This window comes from Sander lucioperca, chromosome 16, assembly GCF_008315115.2.
Source record: "Sander lucioperca isolate FBNREF2018 chromosome 16, SLUC_FBN_1.2, whole genome shotgun sequence".
In the NCBI taxonomy this organism is placed as follows: domain Eukaryota; kingdom Metazoa; phylum Chordata; class Actinopteri; order Perciformes; family Percidae; genus Sander; species Sander lucioperca.
Genome location: NC_050188.1, coordinates 5,195,538 through 5,219,166, shown reverse-complemented (window position 1 = coordinate 5,219,166; position 23,629 = coordinate 5,195,538). Strand labels below are relative to the sequence as shown.

At 42.1% G+C, this 23,629-nt stretch overlaps 1 protein-coding gene across 2 annotated transcripts in view; it reads left to right on the top strand.

Annotated features, from left to right (window-relative positions):
- Positions 1-18,194, top strand: part of fam135b (family with sequence similarity 135 member B) — a 65,165-nt gene extending 46,971 nt beyond the window's left edge. The window contains exons 8-20 of one of the 2 annotated variants that reach the window (XM_031287181.2): positions 238-397; positions 1,047-1,096; positions 2,522-2,677; positions 5,385-5,458; positions 5,543-5,697; positions 5,788-7,765; positions 9,619-9,785; positions 10,266-10,357; positions 10,493-10,590; positions 11,753-11,904; positions 13,159-13,269; positions 13,857-13,970; positions 16,588-18,194. In XM_031287181.2, coding sequence (XP_031143041.1) covers positions 238-397; positions 1,047-1,096; positions 2,522-2,677; positions 5,385-5,458; positions 5,543-5,697; positions 5,788-7,765; positions 9,619-9,785; positions 10,266-10,357; positions 10,493-10,590; positions 11,753-11,904; positions 13,159-13,269; positions 13,857-13,970; positions 16,588-16,793 — 3,513 coding nt within the window. In that variant the 3' untranslated portion in view covers positions 16,794-18,194. The remainder of the gene's footprint in view (positions 1-237; positions 398-1,046; positions 1,097-2,521; positions 2,678-5,384; positions 5,459-5,542; positions 5,698-5,787; positions 7,766-9,618; positions 9,786-10,265; positions 10,358-10,492; positions 10,591-11,752; positions 11,905-13,158; positions 13,270-13,856; positions 13,971-16,587) is intronic. The other variant, XM_035993179.1, reaches the window with a different exon arrangement.
- Positions 18,195-23,629: the final 5,435 nt, after the last annotated feature.

Sequence of the window (23,629 nt, the reverse complement as noted above, 5' to 3'; positions counted from 1 at the left end):
TGTTTTCTAACGTCCTATTTGATCTTCCAAGTAATGATCTTATCCGTTCCCATTCAGACAACACGCTCCTTTTAACACCGGGTCAGCGACGAGCCTATACAAGCGTTGCACGTGTATACTTGAACTATAAAGGTCAAGTATGTGTACATGTCTGTTATTAAGGCAGGCCATTTGCTGAGAGGTGACTGCTGACCTACATAGCGGGCTGACTTTTCCTATGTGTCTCCTTCTCTGCAGGGGAGCTTTTATGTGCCCAGTGAAAACTGCCTGCAGAGAGCTCATACGTGGCACCGGAGGCTCTGTCGCCTCCTGCTGGTCGCACACAGGGGCCTGCACACCTACCACGCTGCACTCATGAAGGAGATCCCACAGCTCCAGCAGACTCCACTAGACCCAGGTGAGCATGGGGGAAAAAAGCTCTGCATTCAAACTTTTTGTTTTGGTCCTTGAAAATATTGTTTATATATATAAACATATATATATATATATATATATATATATATATATATACATATATATATATATATATATATATATGTATATTTAAGGTCTATTGAGAATTAGGGCCTTTCCCATTTCCTAAATTTGTACCTCCTCGACTCCTTGACCCTCGATCCTCCGGCTTGTGACCAAGCCGGAGTTCTCAGCGTGCCATATTGAAGGATGTCCCAATTCCTAAAATCCACATCGAGGAGTGAGGATCGAGCATCAAGGAGGCTCCTCCGAGGAGTTAAAATCGAGGATACACTGATGTATGTATGTATGTATGGTGCTGCTCGTCATATTTAACTGACGTCGCTTTTAATGACGGCTCGGAGGCAGAGATGTCTCGTGTTTGTTAAATGCCCGTTGCCTCGACTCCTCTCTCCTCGAGGCTCTTCCTCGACTCCTCGGCTCCAATCTCCTGTGGCCGGGAATCGAGGAGAGGAATCGGGGATGCACAAACTGGGAAATGGGAAAGGCCCTTAGTCTCGCATTGCCAGACCCACGCATAGTGTGTTCAAACCCTTTGCACTAAGCTCCGCAAATGACTTTTGTTTCCACAGAGCTGCTGCCCGTAGAAGAAACTCTAAATCAGCTTACAATAGAGTTACAGGTATGTTCATTCAACAAACTACATCCACATGTTAAAGTGCCACCTGAAAGACAAGTTTTTCTTTAACAATAAAGGATTCTAACTCTATTGTTACATCCCCATTTTTATGATTCTCTGTGGTTGTCTCTTCCATTTTTGTTTTGTTATCATTTTAAATTTAGAAGTAAAAAAAACATTTTCTTTTTTAGCCTACATGCTGTACCGTGTATGTAAAACAGTAAATTCTATGCACAGACAAATTTAATGCCTTAATCTAGATGTGTGTGGCTGAAAAAAACTATAATTTAATGTTGGCATGCTCACCAACTCAGGATGAATTTGGATTAATTGAAAAAAGGAATGGTGCTGTATTTTTTTTATCGTAGGACAGTAGATTTCATCTTAGACAGTGGTATTAGTTTAAGGGGATGGATATGATTACAATATATTATTGGTGACTAAACACAATGTTTTGGTATGTAAGACAGAGGACGGCAATACTTCATGTCCTATGGTCCTGTGATAAGGTCCAGGAATTTTGGACCGAGATGCATGATAACCCAGGTTCCATTTAGCTTAAAACTATTGTTCTAGGAGATGGATCAATCCCAAACAGGATGGTTAAGCACATAAGAAGCTGGGTCCAGACTAGTTTAATGACAGCCAGACAGAGTCTTTTAAGGGGATGGAAGAATGAAGGGGGGCCATCAATCCAGGAGTGGGCTTGTGAGATGGCCAGGGTGGCGGCGTTTGAAATTAAGTTCATATAAACGGTTTGCCAGATTGAGTGTTTACACTAGAAAATGGGGAAAGTACTTACGCTTTCTGGAGGGCTCCTAAGAAGCCATGTGCTGTGGAAAGGCATGTACTGTACTATGTGCTTTGAATTTTATCACATATACATAGTTTATTTGGTTTACAGTTTGTTGTCTATTTTGATATTATTTTATTGCATTGTCTTGAATATTATGGTTATTATTTCATTGTATCTTAGGACATCTTAGGATGATGAGTGTGTGTGTGTGTGTGTGTGTGTGTGTGTGTGTGTGTGTGTGTGTGTGGGGGGGGATGTGTTCATGTTGTGAGCTGTATGTTTCGTGTTTTGGTTTGAAAAAATGGATAGAAAAACAAAAAAAAATAATAATTAAGACATAAAGAGACATAAAAAAATCATTACTCTAAAATACTTAAATCAAATCTATGTCTAGGCTGGTATGATGTCCCAGCTGTTATAACACAGAGAACATCATGGGTTGAATGATTGATGAGTTTAACGCGAGTTTTCAGGCAGACTAGAGACACTACTGTATATTGTTTGTAGGTATAAATATGTTAGCAGAAAACCCAAGGATCCTAGAATAGAATGCTGTATTTTGGGAAGACTGATGCATTCACGCTGATATTATAGGAATCTTATTTCATCTCGCCCTTCTCTGTCCCTTTCAGCTGCAGGATGGCCATGAGAGGGTAGCGGAGCAGATCAGCAGGGATGTGAGCCAGCTCTGCTCCCAGCTGGCTGCTCTGTGGAGCCGCTTCCTGGAGGCCGCTGTGCTCAACCCACACATCCTCTCTTATCTGGCCCAGGAGCACCACACGCTCAGGGTGAGAGTGACACTTCATCAAAGGCATGCTTATACAATGCTCAAACGCCAACATTTTCCTGTGTGTTCTCTGAGCCACAGTCCAGATAGTCTCCATATTAGAGTTCAGTGATGACCATTTGTGCTGATGTGTTTAAATTTAGCCATTTGTATCCTCAGCACCAAAATACAAAAATACTACAGAACAATGAAAATGGTTTCATAACCATTGGTTTGAGCTCTGTAAACAGCTCCTTAACGCATGTTGTCACCTATCTTCTTAAAGGTCCCATATTTTGATCACTTTCAGATTCAAAATATCGGGGACTGCAGATGGAAACTAGCATTAGCTAACTCTGTATTGTACATTGTCCCTGACAAATAAACTAATTAAATAAATAAAATAAAAATACTTGTATTTTGGGTTTATACTAAAACATGTTTAAATGCTTTAACGTTCCAATTTTATTTTTATTTTTCTAATATTGTTCGAATATACCTGTATTCACCCTCTGTCTGAAACGCTCCATTTTAGCTGTCTGTCTCTTTAAGCCCCCCTCCTGAAATGCCCAGTCTGCTCTGTTTGGTCAGTGTTCCCGGGTCCTTCAAATCTCCGCTCATGGAATCTATGCACCATCATTACAGCACTGTAGCAGCACTTTCTATATATATATATATATATATATATATATATATATATATATAGAGCCCATTCAAGCCCATTTCCAATGTTTCCAAATCAAGGCACTAATCACAACCGTTGAGGCGGACTTTACACGATGACGATAGCGCAGCGACGGCGAGCAGCTTTTTATTTACATTCAACATGACGGCTACCGAAGCGCAGCAACCTGTTGATGCCGCTGTCGCTGCTACGTCACCCGGATCGTTGGTCTGATTGGTTGAAGGTCTATCCAATTGCGCCCAGAGGCATTTGAGTGGCGTCCGTTGATGACGCCCCTTTGGAAATGAGCTGTGAATGAACTTTTCCCAGACCCACTCTCAGTTACAACTAAGAAGGGTCTGGTGTCAACCAGGCTATCAAAACGCTCAATCCACAGAGAAACGCACACAGGACGTCCATCAGGACTCCAGTACTTCCGTACTATTATATATATATATATATATATATATATATATATATATATATATATATATACATATATATACGGACTTGCAGAGCAAATCTCAAATTTGCCGGAAGTTCGTCAGGGTTTTCCCAGGCTAGCGTTTTGATACTACAGTATTTAATTAGCAACTCAATTTGCTTGATAATAAAAAAAGGCATGGTGATCTCATTTTTTTACAATATGGAACCTTTAAATGTTCTGCAAGCTATTGAATAAGGTTCTCTCTCGTCAAACTGAAATGATCTAAAAAGAGTACAAATAACATTTAAAACAGCTGTGATGAGAAAGAAACCTCGATGTTGGACCACATAAAGGGTATTATATGAATTTTAATGTCAAAGGTCAGATGTATGACTTAAACTGACCGAACTCTGGAGACTCTGGAACTCAGAGTGATCTGTGATCTGCGAGCTACACAGGGAATTAGGGAAATGATAAGATGCAATTCTAATCCTCAGTAGCTTACACCCAACTGAGCAAGCTAATATGATTTTCAATTAAATTTCTATCCAATCACTGGGCTATTTCATATGAATATGTGCTTCACAGTGGAGTAGCTCTCAAGGCTCTCACATGTGGCATTGTTTCATCTCAGTTGTCTGAAAATAATGAACATGTTTGCTTTGATATTAGATTACCCCAAGGGGATATTGGCATGCCTCCACCCACCAGGGGCGTAAGGATTTCAATTAACACTTATTCTGTAATTATTGCGGGGTGAAAATACACCAGAAAGAGTGTTCCTGGTGATATGCCTGTTCACAGTGGCTGACTTTCAATGATGATGGATTTCTAATTGGAGCTAGAGAATTAAAAAGCTTTTGGATCAAGCTTGTGTCAGAGACCAGAAGAAGTGATTTGAATCCCTCTGTGTGCAGACCTTGAATGTTTGACTCAATGCGACTGACTGTTGAAAACTGTTTTGTTGTCTTGTTTCTGATAGTCTCGCATTGCCAGACCTATATCCACAGTGCTGTAGAGTAAGGTCTGGTTACACCACAGATACAATCTAGGATAGAAGAAAATTAGTTTGCATTTCTTTAAACCAATTACAATTGACTTGGGTGGCACTAAGCTCCGGTGTCTCTGCAAATTAGTCTTGAGAAGGAACTTGTTGTCGCAAAAAAAAAAAAAAAGGCCACATGAAATATGAAATGAAGTTAACTGTTTACACAATACAGTAACGTGAGCTATTTAAATTAGCTGGATACATGGTTAAATCTAATTTGCTCTTACCAGTGTATAGCCATGTGTACTTTGTCCACAGCAACCCCTACCAATCGTCCCAAAACGTCCCTGTTAGATAGTAAATGTCGTAAACATACAGTATTCTTTTAAGTCTTTACAATCATTTCCCGAAAGAACATAGCAGGCCTGCCTAATTGCACAATCCACATTTCCTTTCAAACTTGCCATTTTAAGCATGAAACATGCTAGCTCAAAGTTTGTTGTTGTTTCCAGTAGCGAAGGTATTTTGAGAACGGCAACACACAGAGCGGAAGATGAGGGGCAAAGGCTGATATCACGCGCCAGATCAGTCAGGCTTTATCCTGAAAACGTACTTCCGTTGATCCAGACTATGTTTCTGATAACACCCAGGTCAGGAGGTTCTCAGAGGCATACTTCTTCACCGAACACCCCAAAGAGATATCTCTGACTTTTGAAGAAGAACTGTAAGTATCAGACTTCTCGGGGAAAGTATAATTCCTTCTATAAATCGAGAGAAGTGTGTTTGTAATAGTATTCTGCTGATTCAGAATCAACAGACATGGCCAGATAGCTGCAGAAGTGCGAAGCTCAGACTACCTGACCAAGATGCCTCCTTTACCTGTTGAGTGCCTAGACATCGATGGAGACTGGAACAGCCTTCCCATCATCTTTGAGGACAGATATGTGGAGTCTCCTCAAGCAGGTGTGGCTAAAAATATTATCATATTTAAACCTAATCAAAGATTTTTCTTTTCAAGACAAAAGGTATACTCCAATGTCCTTGTCTTTCCAGAGTCAGTATTACATGTGCCAACCACTGATGGGCAGACCAACTCACGTCCCGCCATCACTCATGCTGAGATTTTTGAAAATGGCCAGAGAGCCAGATCACCAGCAATTCCCCAGGATCCCTTGGACAGTGATGACTGCATGGACCTGCCCACATATGTCTCACTCATGGCAGAGCAGAGTAAGACCAGTACCAACATCAGAAGTACCCAGAACCTCATCCGTACCGCGGACAGTGCTGAACCCTCTCTAGCAGAGGAAGAACACTTAAAGGAACCAGGCGAAGAACAAGGCCGGGTTGAGGAAAGCTGTAATCCAGGCCCAATGTACATCGCAGTTAAGCCTTGTGATGTGGATCCATGTAGAGGAGAAGCAGTCCAGGTTCTCTCCACCAACCACAATCCCCTCACAGTCTCCAATAAGAGCTGTGATGAGTGTCCTGCTTATCAAATAACAGAAAATATCGTCCCACTTTTTGATGCCACAAAAGACAGCAATGCAAGAGAGAGTGAAAACAATGAAGAGGAGTCTGATATTGCCATGCCATTAAACCACTCCATGGATGACGAGAGTGAGGATCTTCCTCTCAACAGCCTACCTGCTGCCTATGGGCATCCAATTATACCTCCCTTTCCGGGTGATCACAGAAAAGAGATGACTCAACGTGGAGGTCTGGTCGGCTCCAAGATCATGAAGCGCTCTTCCTCAGTTATTTCCGACTCAGGTATTGAGAGCGAGCCCAGCTCTGTGGCCTGGCCCCTGGAGGCCGCACTGCGAGGCCGACCTCCATTAGACTTCTCTAGTGAACGGGAGATCCCACAGCAAATAGTGCGTCGCCACCCGGCCCATCGGAGTTCTCTGGAAGGCCTGCAAATGGAAAGCAACGGCAGTGGAGGTATACAGGCCTCCCTCACCTCTATTAGCTCCCTGCCCTACGAGGAGGACCAGCAGCAGAGGCAGCTCAGCAAACTGACCAAGTCAGTCTCTGCACCGCAGATAAACAGCCCTGAAGACACTGATGAGGACCATGTGCTGCTCACCCAGGAAACAGATAATCATAGCTTAGTGCAACAACAGGATTCATTGAAGATAAACTGCTCTTCTTTGAACAGCAACCTGGATTTGGAGCAATCTGAATCATCTCTATTAGACCCGAGTTCAATGGAAAATCTTGGCAATATCCTCAAGGAGAATATTAGCTCTGAAAAGTCAAACCCTCCACAGTACCTGTCAGAGACATACAGCACCAAGTCAGTGTTAAGTGGTGTGTCTGATGTGCAGCTTTTACAAGTGTCTGTAGAGAGCCCTCATGTGAAGGAAAGCGCTGTTATTGGCAGCCAAGGGGAGAATACAAACCATCAAACACACATCAGTGGAGTAAGCGCCTCAGTGGAGGATGTGCATCTTGTTGAAACGGAAGCAGTGCCCTGCAGCTGTGGAAATAAACCATGTGTGCATAAAAGTCCAGCAGCTCACGAGAGAATTAACCCTGGAGATGAGTGCCTGCGTTTCCATCAGACTGAACTGCTTAGAGTTAGGGACCAGGAGTGTCTGGATCCCTCTCGAACACCTCTAGGGCTTCAACACACCAATGGCCTCCCCAGCAGTACCACCACAAAGAGGCCAAGTGACCTTACAGGGCTGATAGCCAATGATATTGCATCACCTGTTGACCTCATTGGGATATTAGCCAGTGAGAAGGAGCCTTTAGACTGCCAGACTAAGCCCTCTAAGATCCCCAACTCCGGGCTGGCCTTCATGAATAAGAAGATGGTGGAGGTGGTGAACATGTCAGTGTCCTGTGCCCCGACCTGCCTGCCATTTTCTTCTGCTCTGCGAGACTCTCCATCCGTCAGTGGAATGTCCCCTCGCCAAACTACCTCACCTATCACCCATCAGCCCCTGGGCTCCTTTGGTATAATATCCTCGTCTTCGCTCAATCCCCTGAACATGGACGACGAGACCAATGAACGAATGCTAAAGTGAGTTTATGTTTTAACGACAAACCGAGCTGTAAATGTGTTTTAAACCCCAATTTAAATCACGTAGCATGTTATTTCTGCTTCACCATACAGGTCTGCTTTGCAAATCAAACTTCCTTTGGTCCCCTGAAAAAAGTACTAAAAATGAAGAAATGTATGTCTACCTTTTGTCTGTGCATGAACAAGCAGAATGACATTGCCTCTCTGTGACACTGACTAACAGTCAGACAGCAGCCTGCTACACAACACAAAAAGAGCCACATACTTAGAACTGCAACCCACACAAGCTTTCTAGCTAGTATTAGCTTTTTAGTAGGCAGAATATCATTGCATCTCTGTGACACTGACTAACAGCCAGACAGCAGCCTGCTACACACAAAAACAAAAGACAGACTGTGAACTGCAACCCACGTTAGCTTTCTAGCAGGCAGAATGTCATTGCATCACTGTCTACGTAGACAGGCGGTGACATTGACTAACAGCCAGACAGCAGCCTGCCTGCTACACACAATAAAAAAGCCACAGACTGTGTGAAATGCAACCCACACACTACCAGTCAAATTTCTGGGGGGGGGGGGAAGTGCCAGAGGGGAAAAGATGTTAGCAGACTACATAGCAAAATAGGGGGCCATGCATTTAAGTCGACAGCCCATTATTGCGAAACCCCAATATTTAAAAAACTTCCAATTGGACCGAAAGCCAATAGTCTGATGGCTCGTTATCCCGAAACCCCCCCCCTACCCCCCCTTTTTTTTGTTTTTGTTTATTTAACTTAGTTCACAGAAGAGCTGTGAGAGAGAGAATGAAAAGGCAAACAAAGTCATGTTATGATTCATATGTTATCTGTTTAAAATTTAACACATTTGTTTGCCAGCAGCTTAAATTTACCTGCAAATGTCAACATTGATCAGGTTAGACCAATTTAGTTATGTCAGGGTTATAAAAGTTAGAGGAGCTACTTGTAAGGCTGTGGGACTTTTTGTTTTTACGCTTTGGTTAAAACTATAGTGCGTAGTTTCTGTCGTCCCCATGAGGAATTCTAAGTAATGACAACAAAACTGTCAGCACGTCTACATGATACAAGCCTTCAGTGATCGCGCACCCCCCTCACCCCTCCTCCACACAGTTGCAAGTAGCCAAGGAGGACACGGAGGATTAAAAAAACATGATGGACTCTTCAGAAGAGGTCATTATCTTCACTCGAGTTTCTGTGCGCAAAAGTCGCCAGACAATCTTCTAAACATGCTGCCATACTGAATGTTACGGACATTCATTAATATCAAAAAGTTATGCACTAAAGCTTTAACTAGGAAGGGGGCAAATGTGAAATGAAATTAATCAAATAAAAAAATGCAAGTGATTCACCTCTAAGAGATGCACTTTAAGTGTTATGCGTACAAACCTTTCTGTAAAATGACATCTTAGATCAGCATTTCATGTGTATAACTAGGGCTTTGTCAAAGGCAACATATGTGTCAAGCCATTCTGAATGAAGTATTGTGGTGCTGCAGAGACGTCGCAGCCTACAAATCCTATCCTACAGACTATCTTTGTTTGGTACAGATCCTCGCAAAAATCACACTTATAATCATTTACTTTTTTTTACTTTTAATATTTTCCAATGAAAATGAGAATAATGACACAAAAAATGATCATTCCCTCCAGAAAATCATATCGCAATCGCAATATCAGTCAACAAAACAATCGCAACTAGATATTTTCCTCATATCGTGCAGCCCTATGTGTAACTAAGATTGTACATTATTTGCTTGTCTTTGCGCATTACTAGAAAGGTGTGTTTCAATTTATTGCTAACATACAGAATATAATCTCTTGTGTTTTTTTTTCTCCAGTTTCTACAAAGCCAAAGAGGACCTGCTCAAAGAGTTGAGATTTGAGGCCAGCTTGTACAGCGACCTTCCTCTCCTGGCATCAGATCTGCCCTACTTCCCGCCTGAGGAGGACGATGAGGAGTTTGATGATGGCATACACCTTGTGGTTTGTGTCCACGGGCTTGATGGTAAGGCTGCATACAGCGGAAGGTTCTGGTTCACTGCGGTCCAATTCCACCGCAAGAATGTAAAAGCTATTTGTGGCCGGGTTAGCTCAGTTGGTAGAGCAGGCGCACATATAGAGGATTACTCCTCGACGCAGCGGCCGTGGGTTTGACTCTGACCTGCGTCCCTTTGCATGTCATTCCCCTTCTCTCTCCCCTTTCACATCTTCGTCTGTCCTGTGGAATTAAAGGCCTAAAATGCCCCAAAAAAATTATCTTTAAAATAATAGAGCTATTAAACAGACACATCTACAGCGTACTGTACATCCTTGTTTAATTTTTATTTTAGTGTCCTATTAGCAGGGGCGATTCCAGGATTTTCCAGGATATCTATCTATCTATCTAGAAACTGTGTGTATAATTTCCTCTTGGGGATCAATGAAGTATCTATATATCTATCTATCTATCTAGAAACTTTGTGTATAATTTCCTCTTTGCTTCCAGGAAACAGCGCAGACCTTCGTCTGGTGAAGACTTTCATTGAGTTAGGACTGCCAGGGTCCAGGCTCGACTTCCTCATGTCTGAAAGGAACCAGGTACATTCGTAGATGACATGACGGCGATGGGAGCAAACTGATTACATGTACCTGCAGTCACATTTTCTGAAAGTGCTTTTTAGGCAGTATGTGGAGCGCTGACGGCCGTGCTTTTCTTTGATGTTTCCAATGCAGACCGACACGTTTGCAGATTTCGACACCATGACAGACAGGCTGCTGGATGAGATCATTCAGCATATCCAGCTCTACAATCTCACCGTAGGCAGGATAAGGTCAGTCGCTCAACTTTAATGCTGTGCAACATACACATTACTGACAACTCTGCTTGTGATTGATTTTGATTGATTATTCTGAGGCAGAACGTGGGGGCAGTCATTAACTTTAAGTAGCATTTTCTTTGGACGCCAGATGGCAGCAGAGACTGCACATTGATACTTGGACTCAGCATGAATGCTTTAACTCATGAGAATCACTGTTTCATGATAATATATAGACTGTACGAACTTCAAAATGGATAAGCAGCACAAAATGGATGAAAAGCTCTTATCATACAGTGCCAATACGTTGCTGACTTTCACTTGATAGACTGTAGTCCTTTATGCAGCAGTGTGTTGCCTAGTTCCCATCAAATTAAGCTATTCATCTTCCCGCCTAATTGCCCTCGATGTGCCAATTTGTTTTTTTGTTAGAAGTTTTCTAACCCAAGTTTGTTAACTTTCTTTATTGTGGCGTATTCTCTAGAGAGTAAGTATCAAAGACAAAAAGCACTGGAGTGCCACAACAGCATCTGGCTCTTTCCATATTACTTCTATATTTAGTCTGGGAGGAGACAGATGAAAAGGAGCCGACATGGTAATGAGGGATTTGGGGTAAAGCTGTAACAGTACAGTAATTAAACTAAGTGACAGACATATAGCTTTATGAATCTAATATTTCCCTGTGCTGGGAAGACTATTCATCTGTGTGGTATGTGTCCTCTATGTTAGCATCATTAACTTGTCATTGCCTTTGAGAATGTTTAAACATTTAACAAGTTAATAATTTTTTTTGCAATTGCTAATGTTGTAGACAAAATCTCCAAATAGCCTCAGCTGCAGTGGCGTTTCCAGTTTCTAAAATGGGAGGATTTTTACTTTTAATACTTTAAGTACATTTTCCTGATGATACATACTTTTTACTTAAATAACATTTTCAATGCAAGACTTTTACTTGTAAGAGAGTATTTTTACAGTGTGGTATTAGTAAACTTTTACTTTAAGTAAAGGATCTGAATACTTCTTCCACCACCGCTCCGCTGGAACTAGTTCCTCCGTACAGAAGAGTCTATAATAAGATATTGCACAATGTCATAGGTCAGCAGTGTTGGAGGCACTGTTTTTTTCCCAGCCGCCCACTCGAGTTGAGCTCTGAAAGTTGTTTGTCTCCGGCCAACAGCTTCATCGGCCACTCTCTGGGGAACGTCATCATTCGCTCTGTGCTGACGAGGCCTCGCTTCCGCTGCTATTTGCCCAAACTGCACACTTTCCTCTCGCTGTCAGGCCCACACTTGGGAACGCTGTACAACAACAGCACATTGGTCAGCACAGGTGAGTTTTTTTTATTCCTCAGCAGCATCTTTCATCTTAGGGTGTTTTCACACTTGGTCCGTTTCAGCCATCCAAAAGAACTCTTAGCATTTTTTTGCACATATGTGAACACTCCAAAGGGACTCAGACCCCTCTGGAACTCTCCAAGTACGGTTCGCTTCAAGTTCGTGTTGCGGTTCTCTTCACCGGACATTGTGAACACAACACGCTTCAGGTACGTTTTGCCTTTTGCCTATGTATTTTAGCCCTGAGGCCCCCATCAGAGCTTAAGTGGACTAGAAAGAGAACTGAGTCCTCTCTCAAGTAAACTGACAATGTGAACACAAAAAGAACTGAGTCCCCTTACTGTTGGTCCACTTTAAGGGGTTCTTTCACACCTGCCTCATTCAGTTTGGTTGAATCACGCTAGAGTTCCTTTTCCCCCTTGGTGCAGTTTGTTTGGGCAGGTGAGAACGCAGCAATTGCACTCAGGTGCGCACCAAAAGCGGACCAAACAAGCGTACCGACACCTGCTTGATGATGTGGTCTCGGTACACTTTCAGTCGAACTCTGAATCAGTTCGTTTCTGGTGAGAACGTGATCCGACCTCGAACCGCACCTACTACTGTATGTGTACTCCGCAAGTCTGAGCTAATGTCTCCTGTAGTCAGGTGTGGTTAGCAATCTGCGACGCGACAGAACATGCAAACTGTAGCAGCTTGCAGTTTTTCTCTGACAAAAATAGACTGCGGTCAAGCTCGCCGTCACTCGCATTTCTGTGGTCAAACCAGCAGCGGCTATAGTTGGAGACAGACGCCGGCACAGCAGAGCGAAAGTCTCGGTGACAATGTCTGATTATTTAAATGAAATGAGCTGGTTTGACCATGGAGATGCAGTAAAATATTCACAAGTCCGGAACACAGGACCTTCTTCCTGTATTTACTTTCTTGCTCCCGCCCCCAGACACATCCGACCAATAAGCGGAGTGAACGTTCTTGCGTGATTTGTAATGCCGCATTTTGGTACGCTTGGATCGTTGCAGGTGTGAAACGAAACTGAACCAAATTCATTAACTGATTCAGACCAAAGCAAACAAACTATAGGTGTGAAAACACCCAAAGAGGACAGAGTTTGGTACGTTTAAAAAAACACTAAATGTGAAAACACCCTAAGAATATCATGCATACTGCTCTGCTTCTATGCAGGGTGTCCAAAAAGCAGGGGTCCTGATTGTGTGTGTGTGTGTGTGTGTGTGTGTGTGTGTGTGTGTCTTAGGTCTGTGGTTAATGCAGAAGCTAAAAAAATCCGGATCCTTGCTGCAGCTCACCTTCAGAGATCACGTTGATCCACGGAAAACATTCCTCTATCTCCTGAGTCAGAAGCCAGGTATTGTCTCAAAGCGAATAAATACAGTATATAACAGAGAGCGCATTGACAGCCTCACTTTACAGACTCTTACTTGAAAGAGAGTCTATTCAAATATTCATGAAAATGTTGTCATCTTTTTTTGTCAATTTTTTTGTACGCGTCATCTCACTAACACTCAAACCCCTGCCAGCAAGCTGCGAGAGGCCTCCCCACTGTTTGAGTGGAACAAAGCAGTCGTTTGTCACACAGGCTTGAAGACGATAAGCCTGAACACACTATTTTACCCCTCCAGAGCTGTGGCAGGCTGACAAAATGATCCAAACCCTGTCATTGGAAACCCACCAGCGCACTCTCTTAAAAGCACACTGACAGGAGACTTGAGAAAAAAACACGGTTATATCGTATCAAGCCTGTCATTGTACTTTGTGATTGTACTTTGCGTTTTTACAACCAATTCACTCTCCTTTTCTCGGTCTTCCACGCACGCACACACACACACAAACACACACACACACACACACACACACACACACACACACACACAAACGCATGCACGCACGCACTCACACACACCTTGTTTACTCATTTGTTTTGTTACCTTTTAGGGCTCCAGTTCTTCAAGAACGTGGTGTTGGTGGCGTCGCCACAGGACCGTTATGTTCCTTTCCACTCTGCCAGAATAGAGATGTGCAAAACTGCTCTTAAAGACAGGACCACAGGTCAGAAGTGCATGCATTAATGCTCTATTTGATTATCTTCCAATATTTTTAGAAAAACAATTTGTTTTATTTTCGCAATATCTGTGGGAGTACTGAGTACCAATCCCATACCAGTGTGTCTGTAAACATCAGTCGGTGGAACTATCTAGCATTATTTAAAGTGACACTACGTCATTTTTGAAAGAAGAAATAACACATCTTTCCTCTTTCAAATTAAAAGTCAAACTAATAAGCAATAAAACGCACCCTTGTTCAATTTAATGTACCTATTGGTTTTGCTGCTACAGCTGTATTTGGTCTTGTATGACCAGTAGGTTATTGTGGCTAATGTTAGCAAGCTTCAGATAAATATTGCTGTGTAACGGATATTACTGATTGAGTACGCTGACTCAGTAATCAGTAGTCAGTAGTATGGCTCTTTTCAACTACCGGTACACTTATACACACATATGCCATTAGCCCATTATTGGCACATGTGACCACAATGGCCGTTGTTTAACAAAAGTTACAAAGAGCACTCTAAGTGTAACGTAACATGAGAGCTCCTAAACCTAAACGCCACTTCTTAACTACAGCATAAGTGGATACACCAACATTCTTTTTGGCCAACCCGTTCTCATTCCCAACTTGTCAAATACTGACGCTTGGTCAGTTGCTCTCAGTGTCAGATACCGACGTAAAAATCACCCTTTAGCGTCTGTATGGAACGCACTGCTCGACCGTGGCGCTGTAAGATGACGTAGTATTACAATGGCAGCGAGTAGTGTGAAAGACCGAAAATTCACATAAGCAGGTAGGTTGGGGTGGTGGATGGGCCAAACAACTTTCACCCAGGAGAGCTGGGTTTGTGTCCCGTTCTTGTCCCGCGTGTCACTGAAACGTACATTTTGTAACCCAGCCCACGCTCTTTTCCTAAACCCAACAGTCCCGTTCTTTGGCCCCAAATTGGTCGTGACCCAGAGCGCCAAAAAGTGACGCAGAGAGTCCGGACCAAACGTGAATTAGTTGAAAGCCCCACTGTGTCTAATTGAGACGCTTAAGGGGTCTTTTTGCGTCTGTAACAAAAGCCAAAGGCACCTGACCAAGCGTCAAATGTTTTTTTTTTTTTTTATCAAGGTGTATGCAACAACCAGCAGGCGGTTAGCTTAGCTTAGTTTAAAGACTGGAAGCAGTGGGAAACAGCTAGCCTAGCTCTGTCCGAAGTTAACAAAATCTACCAAACAGTATCTCTAAAGGCAGTGACACACCAACCCAATAATCGGCCGTCGGACAGTCTGGCGAGGTCAGTGACTCAAGTCTGTTCGGTGTGTTCCGTGCCGTCGTCCGTCCGAAGAGCTGTCGGCCTTCATTTTGGCCGACCTGACATGTTGCGTAGGAGGGCGGGCAGTCGGACTCCACGACCAATCTGATTGGTGGAGTGCTAACCCGGAAATGACGAGCGGGATGAGCGTGTCTTAGAGAGAAGACACACCAGCCTGATAATTGGCCGTCGGACCGTCTGGCGAGGTTGGTGACTCGAGTCTGTTCGGTGTGTCCCGTGCCGTCGGCCGTCCGAGGAGCCGTCGGCATTCATTTGGGCCGACCTGATATGTTCAGTCGGGAGACAGGGCAGTCGGGACTCACCCGGAAATGGGGAGCGGATGAGCCGCTCAAAATCTGACGAAAATCTTTTAAACTGACCTTTGTCAATCTGAAATGAAGACAGATTCAGAAACTGCACGGCCTATTTCTCGCTTAAAATGTTTTCAGAAACACGTTTCGGTGAACTATTTTAGTACAATATGAGATCGTATTCTGAACAAGCCGCCATGACAGTCTGGCTGTGAATTTCCGGAGAAAAAAGAACCACGTGACGCGTTCGTCCAATCAGCTGCCGGTTTTCATTTTCTGGTAAATAATCAGACTGTTAATGGAAACAATACAGAGCAGCGCCGTCTGCTGCTATGGAGACGTATTACGTTTCGCGCACGCGCAGAGCGTACGCTCAAGTCGGCGTCGCCTCAGAGTGTTCTGAGGCATTTTTTGGACCTCGGGGACCTGACTGACTGCCTTTGCTGCCGACGGTCGGCCCATCTGGTTGGTGTGTCAGGGCCCTAAGCCTCTCAAAATCTGCCGAAACTCTTTTTGACCTTTGTCGATCTGAAATTAAGACAGATTCAGCAACTGCATGGCCTATTTCTCGCTTAAAATATTTTCAGAAACACGTTTCGGTGAACTATCTTCGTAAAATATGAGATTGTATTCTGAACGAGCCGCCATTATGCCCGGTTGAAAAATCCGGGAGCAGCCAGACCCACGTGACACGTTCTTCCAATCAGCCAGTTTTTATTTTTTGGGCAACAATTCAGATTAGCGCCGCCTGCTCTTATGGAGACATATTACACGCTCAAGTCGGCGTCGCTTCGGTGTGTTCTGAGGCACTTTTTGGACCTTGGGGAGCCGACTGATCAGTCCGACTGCCTTTTCTGCCAATGGTCGGCCGTCGGGTTAGTGTGTCAGGGGCTTAAAGCTCACTATATATATTTATATATATATATATATATATATGTTATGTTATGTACAAAACACAGTTTAAGAAGTAGGACTCACCATAACTTTTAACATTTTTGCACTGAAGGGCCCGTGTACACTGAGATGATCAACAACCTCCTGCAGCCACTTGTGGAGGCTAAAGAGTGCCGGCTGATCCGCCAGAATGTGTTTCACGCTCTGCCCAACACAGCCAACACCCTGATCGGCCGCGCCGCCCACATCGCTGTCTTGGACTCTGAGCTTTTCCTGGAGAAGTTCTTCTTAGTGGCAGGGCTCAACTACTTCAAGTAAAGGTGCTGGTACTGCAGGCTTACAGGACAGGAGCTGTTGGTGGCGGTGTTGCTGATGGAGCTGATTTGGAGAATATGGTCCTCATCTTCACTTTGTACAGTATATTCAATGTATAAATTCCCTGGTATCAAAGAGGCAAGGGCGTGTATATCACATTTGTTAGGATTGTTAGCAGCTGTTATTAAAGGATCCATGTATTGTGACTGTTGAAAATGCTAACTCAGAAGTCTGAGTTTGACGTGTAGCCATGCAAAACAAAACATCTGACATCCATCACAGGATTGACTGTAGATGTTTTATGGCTTTATTGAAAACCATAGTCAGCCAGAACACTAACAGATGCTAATTGTGGTCGAAAGCATTTAACTACTTTCCCTTTAGAGTTGGTTTAAAGCCTTCAGTATTGCTGGTTGATTCAGTTCTCCTTTAAGGGTTACACCGTCGATGGTCTTAAACTATCCGTAGAACCGAGGCAATAGATAGGCAGCATTTAACCCCTTGATTGTACATGAAGTATTTTGTTGTACAAAACATATGTTCCTTCATACAGAAATTAATATATTGTTTACAATTATTTATTTTTTATCTGCTCATGTATCTACAGTGTAAGTCTATCTTAATGTGATATTTTGTGTGTTGTTATCATCAAATATATCAAATGAAAGTAGGCTGAAGTGTTACCCCATATAACACCAATAATTCAGTATAGTGGATATCGACTTTTTTCACACGTTTACTACAATCTAACTCATTGACCCTGATTAGTTCAGTATAAGGCTCAGTATAAATGGGCAATACAGTATCTTTGTATTGGCTCTACCCGCTGTATTAGCCTTCACTTTTTATTCAATTGTTTGCACTGATTGATTGACTAAATGTATTTATTATTGATCATTTGCCCTGCCCTCCTAACTTAAGGTTGCTATGATATGATTTTATTAGGATCCCCATTAGCTGATGCAGAACATCAGCTACTCTTCCACTGCCTGTCAAGCTTTCCAGACCCGCATGGCACATATAGTTTATGGTCATAACTTAAATACACTCAAATTCGTAGTCATTTTTAAAACAATTGGTAATTGAATTAAGAGACAAAAGCAGGCTTCTTATTTCTCTCTGCTTTGTTTTTTTTTTTAATGAAATGATCGCTATAGCTGCATGCCGATTAGATCAGCTTATAGAGGATGTGAAGTTGTTGCCACAGTCATGCTGTGTTGAATTTTGGTACAGGGCCGCCATTTTGTGAGGACACGATCTGTTTCCATGTGCCTGACTACGGATGTTACCTGCTTACCGTGTTTTGTTTGGCTAAAAGTTGTTTGAAACAGTCAAATCTAACCCGAAGTCCTACCAAAATTAAAACACAGCATGACGTCATCTCCACATTTTCTATAGCTAGCTAGCTAAAGGGGTGGTTGGGTTAAAAAACACAGGACTTTCAGCCAGGAGACCGGGGATTTGTGTCCTGTTGTTGTCCCGCGTGTGATTTTTTTAGCCCGACTGCCACTCTTTCCCTAACCCTAACTAAGTGGTTTTACCCTGCACGTTGAAAAATGACGCCAAAGGGGTACCTAGAGCATTAAAAAGTGACGCCAAGGGGTCGTGAACAAGGGTCAGTATTTGACAAGTTGGGATTGAGAATGTGTTGACTACACAGTTAAGGTGTGCTAGTCCTGCATGAGCTTATGTACCTGTAACCCACAAACTAATGAGTACAGTAGTTAGTTAATGATAAGCTCCTTGGCATTGGAATTAAGGTGTTTCGGTTTCTGCTGTAGGCTAAATAGCTGGACATGCTAACATTTGCCGCTCACGTTAAACTCTCGCTCTTGTGTTGTTGGTTTTGGAAAAGCTAAAAACGGACACCACTCTTGGCACTATTCGAATGCCGAGCATCTCTCTGACTATAGTCCCATGTACACCGCTTTAACACGTGTAGGAGGGTAGAAAGGAAAACTTGACAGGCCTATTGTGCATATGCAGTCGCTAAACTATGATTGGATTGGACAATTGTTGTTGGTGGGATGGGGGGTCAGCAAACGGTCAATTCTTTTGATAAGCCATCGCACAATATTGAAGCAAATCTACAGCATTATAACACTATAACAAGTAATATACATGACTTATTTACATTTTGATCCTTAAATTATGGAACAGGGAGACAGAAAACAGGCCTACCGATATAATTAACAGCAACTCTGCTATACGTAGAACGCGAACGATGCCCACAGTACAATCTTCTGGTCTAATGTCCATCACTTTCTTGATGAGCCGTTTTAAATTGTAGATTAAAATTGTCTACACAAGGATGGATTTCATAAGGCACTCATTATTTTTTAAATGGTTTAAATCAGGGTGTCATTGCCTTTGTGTTCCGGAAAACTGCATAATATGGACCCACTGCCAAGATTCTCCCTCACACGCTGTCATTTTCTATAAACCAATATGATGCATGATGATAGCAGGGAAGCACCGTCGTAGCAGACACTGTCTTATGTTTTTGAACATATATACGATGCCATATTTTGATCATCTCATCGGCTAAATCATGTCATTTCTCCACAACCTTTGCTGTCAAATTCAAGCGTGACGTAAAAGCAGTTTTCCAGCAAATTGGTGAGGACTGTTCACTCATTACTGAGCTGTCCATCAAATGTTTACATTTTGACATTAGCGAACTTTAATCATAGTGTTGCCACAGACGTTTCATATCCAGCAATGGTTGCACATCTGCTGCATATGTAGTTATGTACATACAGAGAGCTATATTTAACCTTTGCACTGGTTTGATCGTAAGTGCACTTTATTGACAACCTTCACTAGCTTTACAAAATCCAAACAGCTATCTTGTTTTTGGTTCATACATGCACTGCTTCTTTAGATCTGAAGGTAGCATCCTGCACGTGTTGTAAAAACTGACCACGGCTGTCTGTCTCGGACATTCGACCATTGTTCTAGTCCCGTGCAATTAATTTACTTTTAATCGTGATTACGATTCCGGCTCGTAACAATCACTAAAACAGCGAAAAACGATTATTTTGCACATTATGTTTTGCAAGTAAACTCTTATTTTGTCTCGTGTTCTGAATGGAAAAAGTATTAAGGGAAATTTCACAGTTCGAGGTGTTTTCACGCTTGATTTATTTAACCGTTTCACTGATCCACAACATCTTTTTCTAAAAGCCAATGAGTAATCGAGTTAAATAATCGTGATTTCAATATTGACCAAAACAATCGTGATGATGATTTTTTTTCCATAATCGAGCAGCCCTACTAGCTTTACAAAATCCAAATAGCTATTAGTCTTCTGAAGGTTGCATCCTGCATGCGTTGTAAAAGCTGACCACGGCTGTCTCTCTCTGCCATTCAAGCATTGTACCGTCTTCAAAGAGTACAAAAGATGGCAATGCAGAGTGCTTTTTTTTCTATTCCGGAGCTGTTGCTGTGGCGCTGCACAGTAAGCAGTGTGGCACCGTGATTGACTGTAATCAAATGGGCTCCTTCAGGACGTAGAGATCATTCTCTAAACGCCACTAAGCAAAGCTGCGTAAGCAATCTGTGGGAGCTGCCGTGCATCATGCATCATTTCTCAACACGAGCACACACTGTATATGGATGAGGCTTGAGCTTGTTTGCGTTTAGGGCCACGCGTGTTTACCCAACGGGGTCAGCGGGAATCGATAGAGGGAAAAAGTGTTTGTGGCATTGAGATTGGGCCCCTTCAAGGGCAAATACAGGTTTGAAATTTTTTCATGAGATGGATGGCTATGTGTTGGAAGGGCTCACTTGAAGGCACAGTATTAGTAGGGGTGTAAATCACACGTTTTATCACCATACGATATTGTATCAATTCTTTGGAAAACTATACAATATTTACTGATAATCACAAAGTCTGCCATGATAGGATTTCAATTTGATTCAATTCAGGGCCCTAGGACCGATACGAGATGATACATAAGCCTATTTAACGCAATCAGTTACATTTATATATATTTACAAAAAGCAACTAAAATGTGATTGTTTTGAATTCCATTGCTAAGCTCTTCCAGACATTTAAATTAAAAACAAACTACTCTTTTAATAAAAAGAATAAATATAAAGCAGGAATTCCAAAATAAAGGCGCTTGTTAAAGATGACGATATGTATCGTGTTTTCCCTTTGTATCGATAATATTGGATCGTTGAAGATTGAACCGATATATCGACCCAGATCAATGTATCGTCAAACCCCTAGGAATAAGTACAGAGAATTGCATCTACATTACAACAAGTCCTCCAAACCATAAGACGATATGAGTTGTTTGTTCCCACCCTCTAATACGCCCCACTGGAGCATTTCATAAATTAGCACCCCTAGGGGTAGCAGGAATACAACCTCATATCTAAACCAGAGAAGGTCGGTCGCGGTTTTGAACGTAAAGGTCGCGATTTTAAACACGTCTTTAACGTTGTGAAATGGTCGCAGTTTGGTCATGTGTAGGCACCAAAACTACTTGGTTATGTTTAGAAAAAGGTCATGGTTTGGGTTAAAATCACACGTTCCTTTACTTCCGATTACGCACGTGGCGCTCAATGTGACGTTTGTAAAGTTACAAAAAAAACTGTCCACCGTCGCAGTTTGGTTATGTTAAGGCACCAAAACTAATTAGTTAAGTTTAGAAAACGGTCGTGGTTTTGGGTTAAAAAAAAAGACAGTAGTTCACTTCCTTAAGGTTACGCGGAAATTCGGCGCTCTTGTATTTCGTCGCATTACGTCCTGCTTTGCTCCCGCCACGAGAAACGTAAATATGGGTCGGAATTTCTTGCTGCTTGTACAAACGACGTCTGCGAGCGTTTTTTTGGGGGGGAGGAGAGTCTCCTACATTACGCTGATCTCCATGCTGTTTTCGTTTGAATGACTAAATGTGTCTCTGAGAATGTCTGTAACTGAGAGTGAATTTAGAGGTGATCCATAAATCCAATAGATCCTTGCAAGTGCTGTCAACCTTCAAAACTAGCTGACTTGAACCTTTTTGTATTTGATTACCCTTTACTGAGAGTCCTGTTTGTGTGCGTGTGCGTGTGTGCGTGTGCGTGTGCGTGTGTGCGTGTTTGTGTGCATGCGTGCGTGCTATCAATGTCTGCTCGTTCCTGGAACATCCTTCATGCGTTTGAACTGAATGTAAAAAAAAAAAAAAAAAAAAAATTGACTTCACTGTGAGGAACATGTATTTATTTCATTCTGCACTTCTTTTGCTGAATGTAAATAAAGTACAGTAAATACTACTTCATCCGTGCCAATACTACTCAAATATTTTTCTATGTTGCTGACTGTATGTATTCCTTAGTAGCTTGTGTTCTATGTAAAAATATAAATACAAAAATATATATATATAGTATAGTATAGTATTATTATAAACTGATATGATGTTACAATAAAAATGTTCCTTTTGCATAATTATCTTGTTCGCTGTTTGGGTTTGTGCAACGGCTTTCAGTTTCCGGTCTGCTTCAAAACATTTTGAACTTGTTTTTATTTATTTTTATATTAGCCAGTATTCCTATCAATTATGACATTTCCCTTTCCACTTTCAATCTAGTTTAACATTTATAACAAATATTGATGGGCTCAGACAATTAAAATGCAGTTTAAAAAAAAATAAAAAATTGACATTTCATCTAGAAACTAAGAAACTTGATTAACACTTTCTTGGACTGGGTTAAAATATCAACATACTAAATGAACTTAATTTGCACATATCTTCATATATATATCAGTCTAGAGTGCCATTCAAATTGACGTAGTTCCTAATATTGTACTTTTAGAGTATACAGCTACAGTTGTTGGTTATTGTCACAGGCAACATACAACCATGCACATTTAAGATGCCTCCGAATAAAATCACTCAACTTCTGAACTCATATTAGTATACGTTGTCTAAGTATTACACGTTGTCTAAGTATTACATTGTTCCAATTGAGAAGTTTAACCTGATGGGACAACATCTGAGTTAAACCAACATATTGTAGGCCTACCCATGGTTATAGTTTTTTTTTCTTCATCGTTTTGTTCATTGATATTTATTTGATATACTGTAGGGCATACATGGGTCAGCAGTTTGCAAGTTTCATTTCCAGACAGGTAAATGTGCATAGGTAAATACCTCTATACATGGAGAGATAGAGAGATAGTAATAGTAACTAGTACATGTATTGTATCTTTAACGTTAAAACATGATGTATTCATATTATTTTTCATCTATTCGGCCCATTGGATGCAACTCAATTGTATACAATATACGTATGTAGTAGGGGGTCCCTGCTCTGTCTCTCTTTCAGCTAAGGGGTCCCTGGCCTAAAAAATGTTGAAGACCCCTGCTCTAGCTGCAGGTAGACCGGTCCCACCCAGGCTGTCACCCTGTCAGTGTCAGAGTCCCTAAGTGGTGCTTGTGCCGTGTGCAGGTATTTGGAAGTTTCCTGGCTCCCTGAGCCACAGGGTCCACAGAGGCAGATTTGTCACGGCCTTTAACTTCCGTCTGTGTATATTCTATTAACGAGCCCTGTTATGGGACAACAATGACTCACTATTTGTATTGTCGGTCAGTGACACGCGCAGTAAACGAATCATAGCAGCAATCCCCCACTGATGCCCCATTTCAACTGCATCAATTTATGACTTCCAGGTTTTGGGATACCCCAGTGCTATAAATCTAGGCCACAACAATCCATACTCAATTTGATTTCAGGGTGTTCTTTCTCATTCCGCCGTCCATTTGTCACTGCATGTTGAACTCACGATCCAACAGAGGCTAGTTGGAGTCCCTCTACTTGCTTTTTCCTCCCTTTCCTGAAATCAA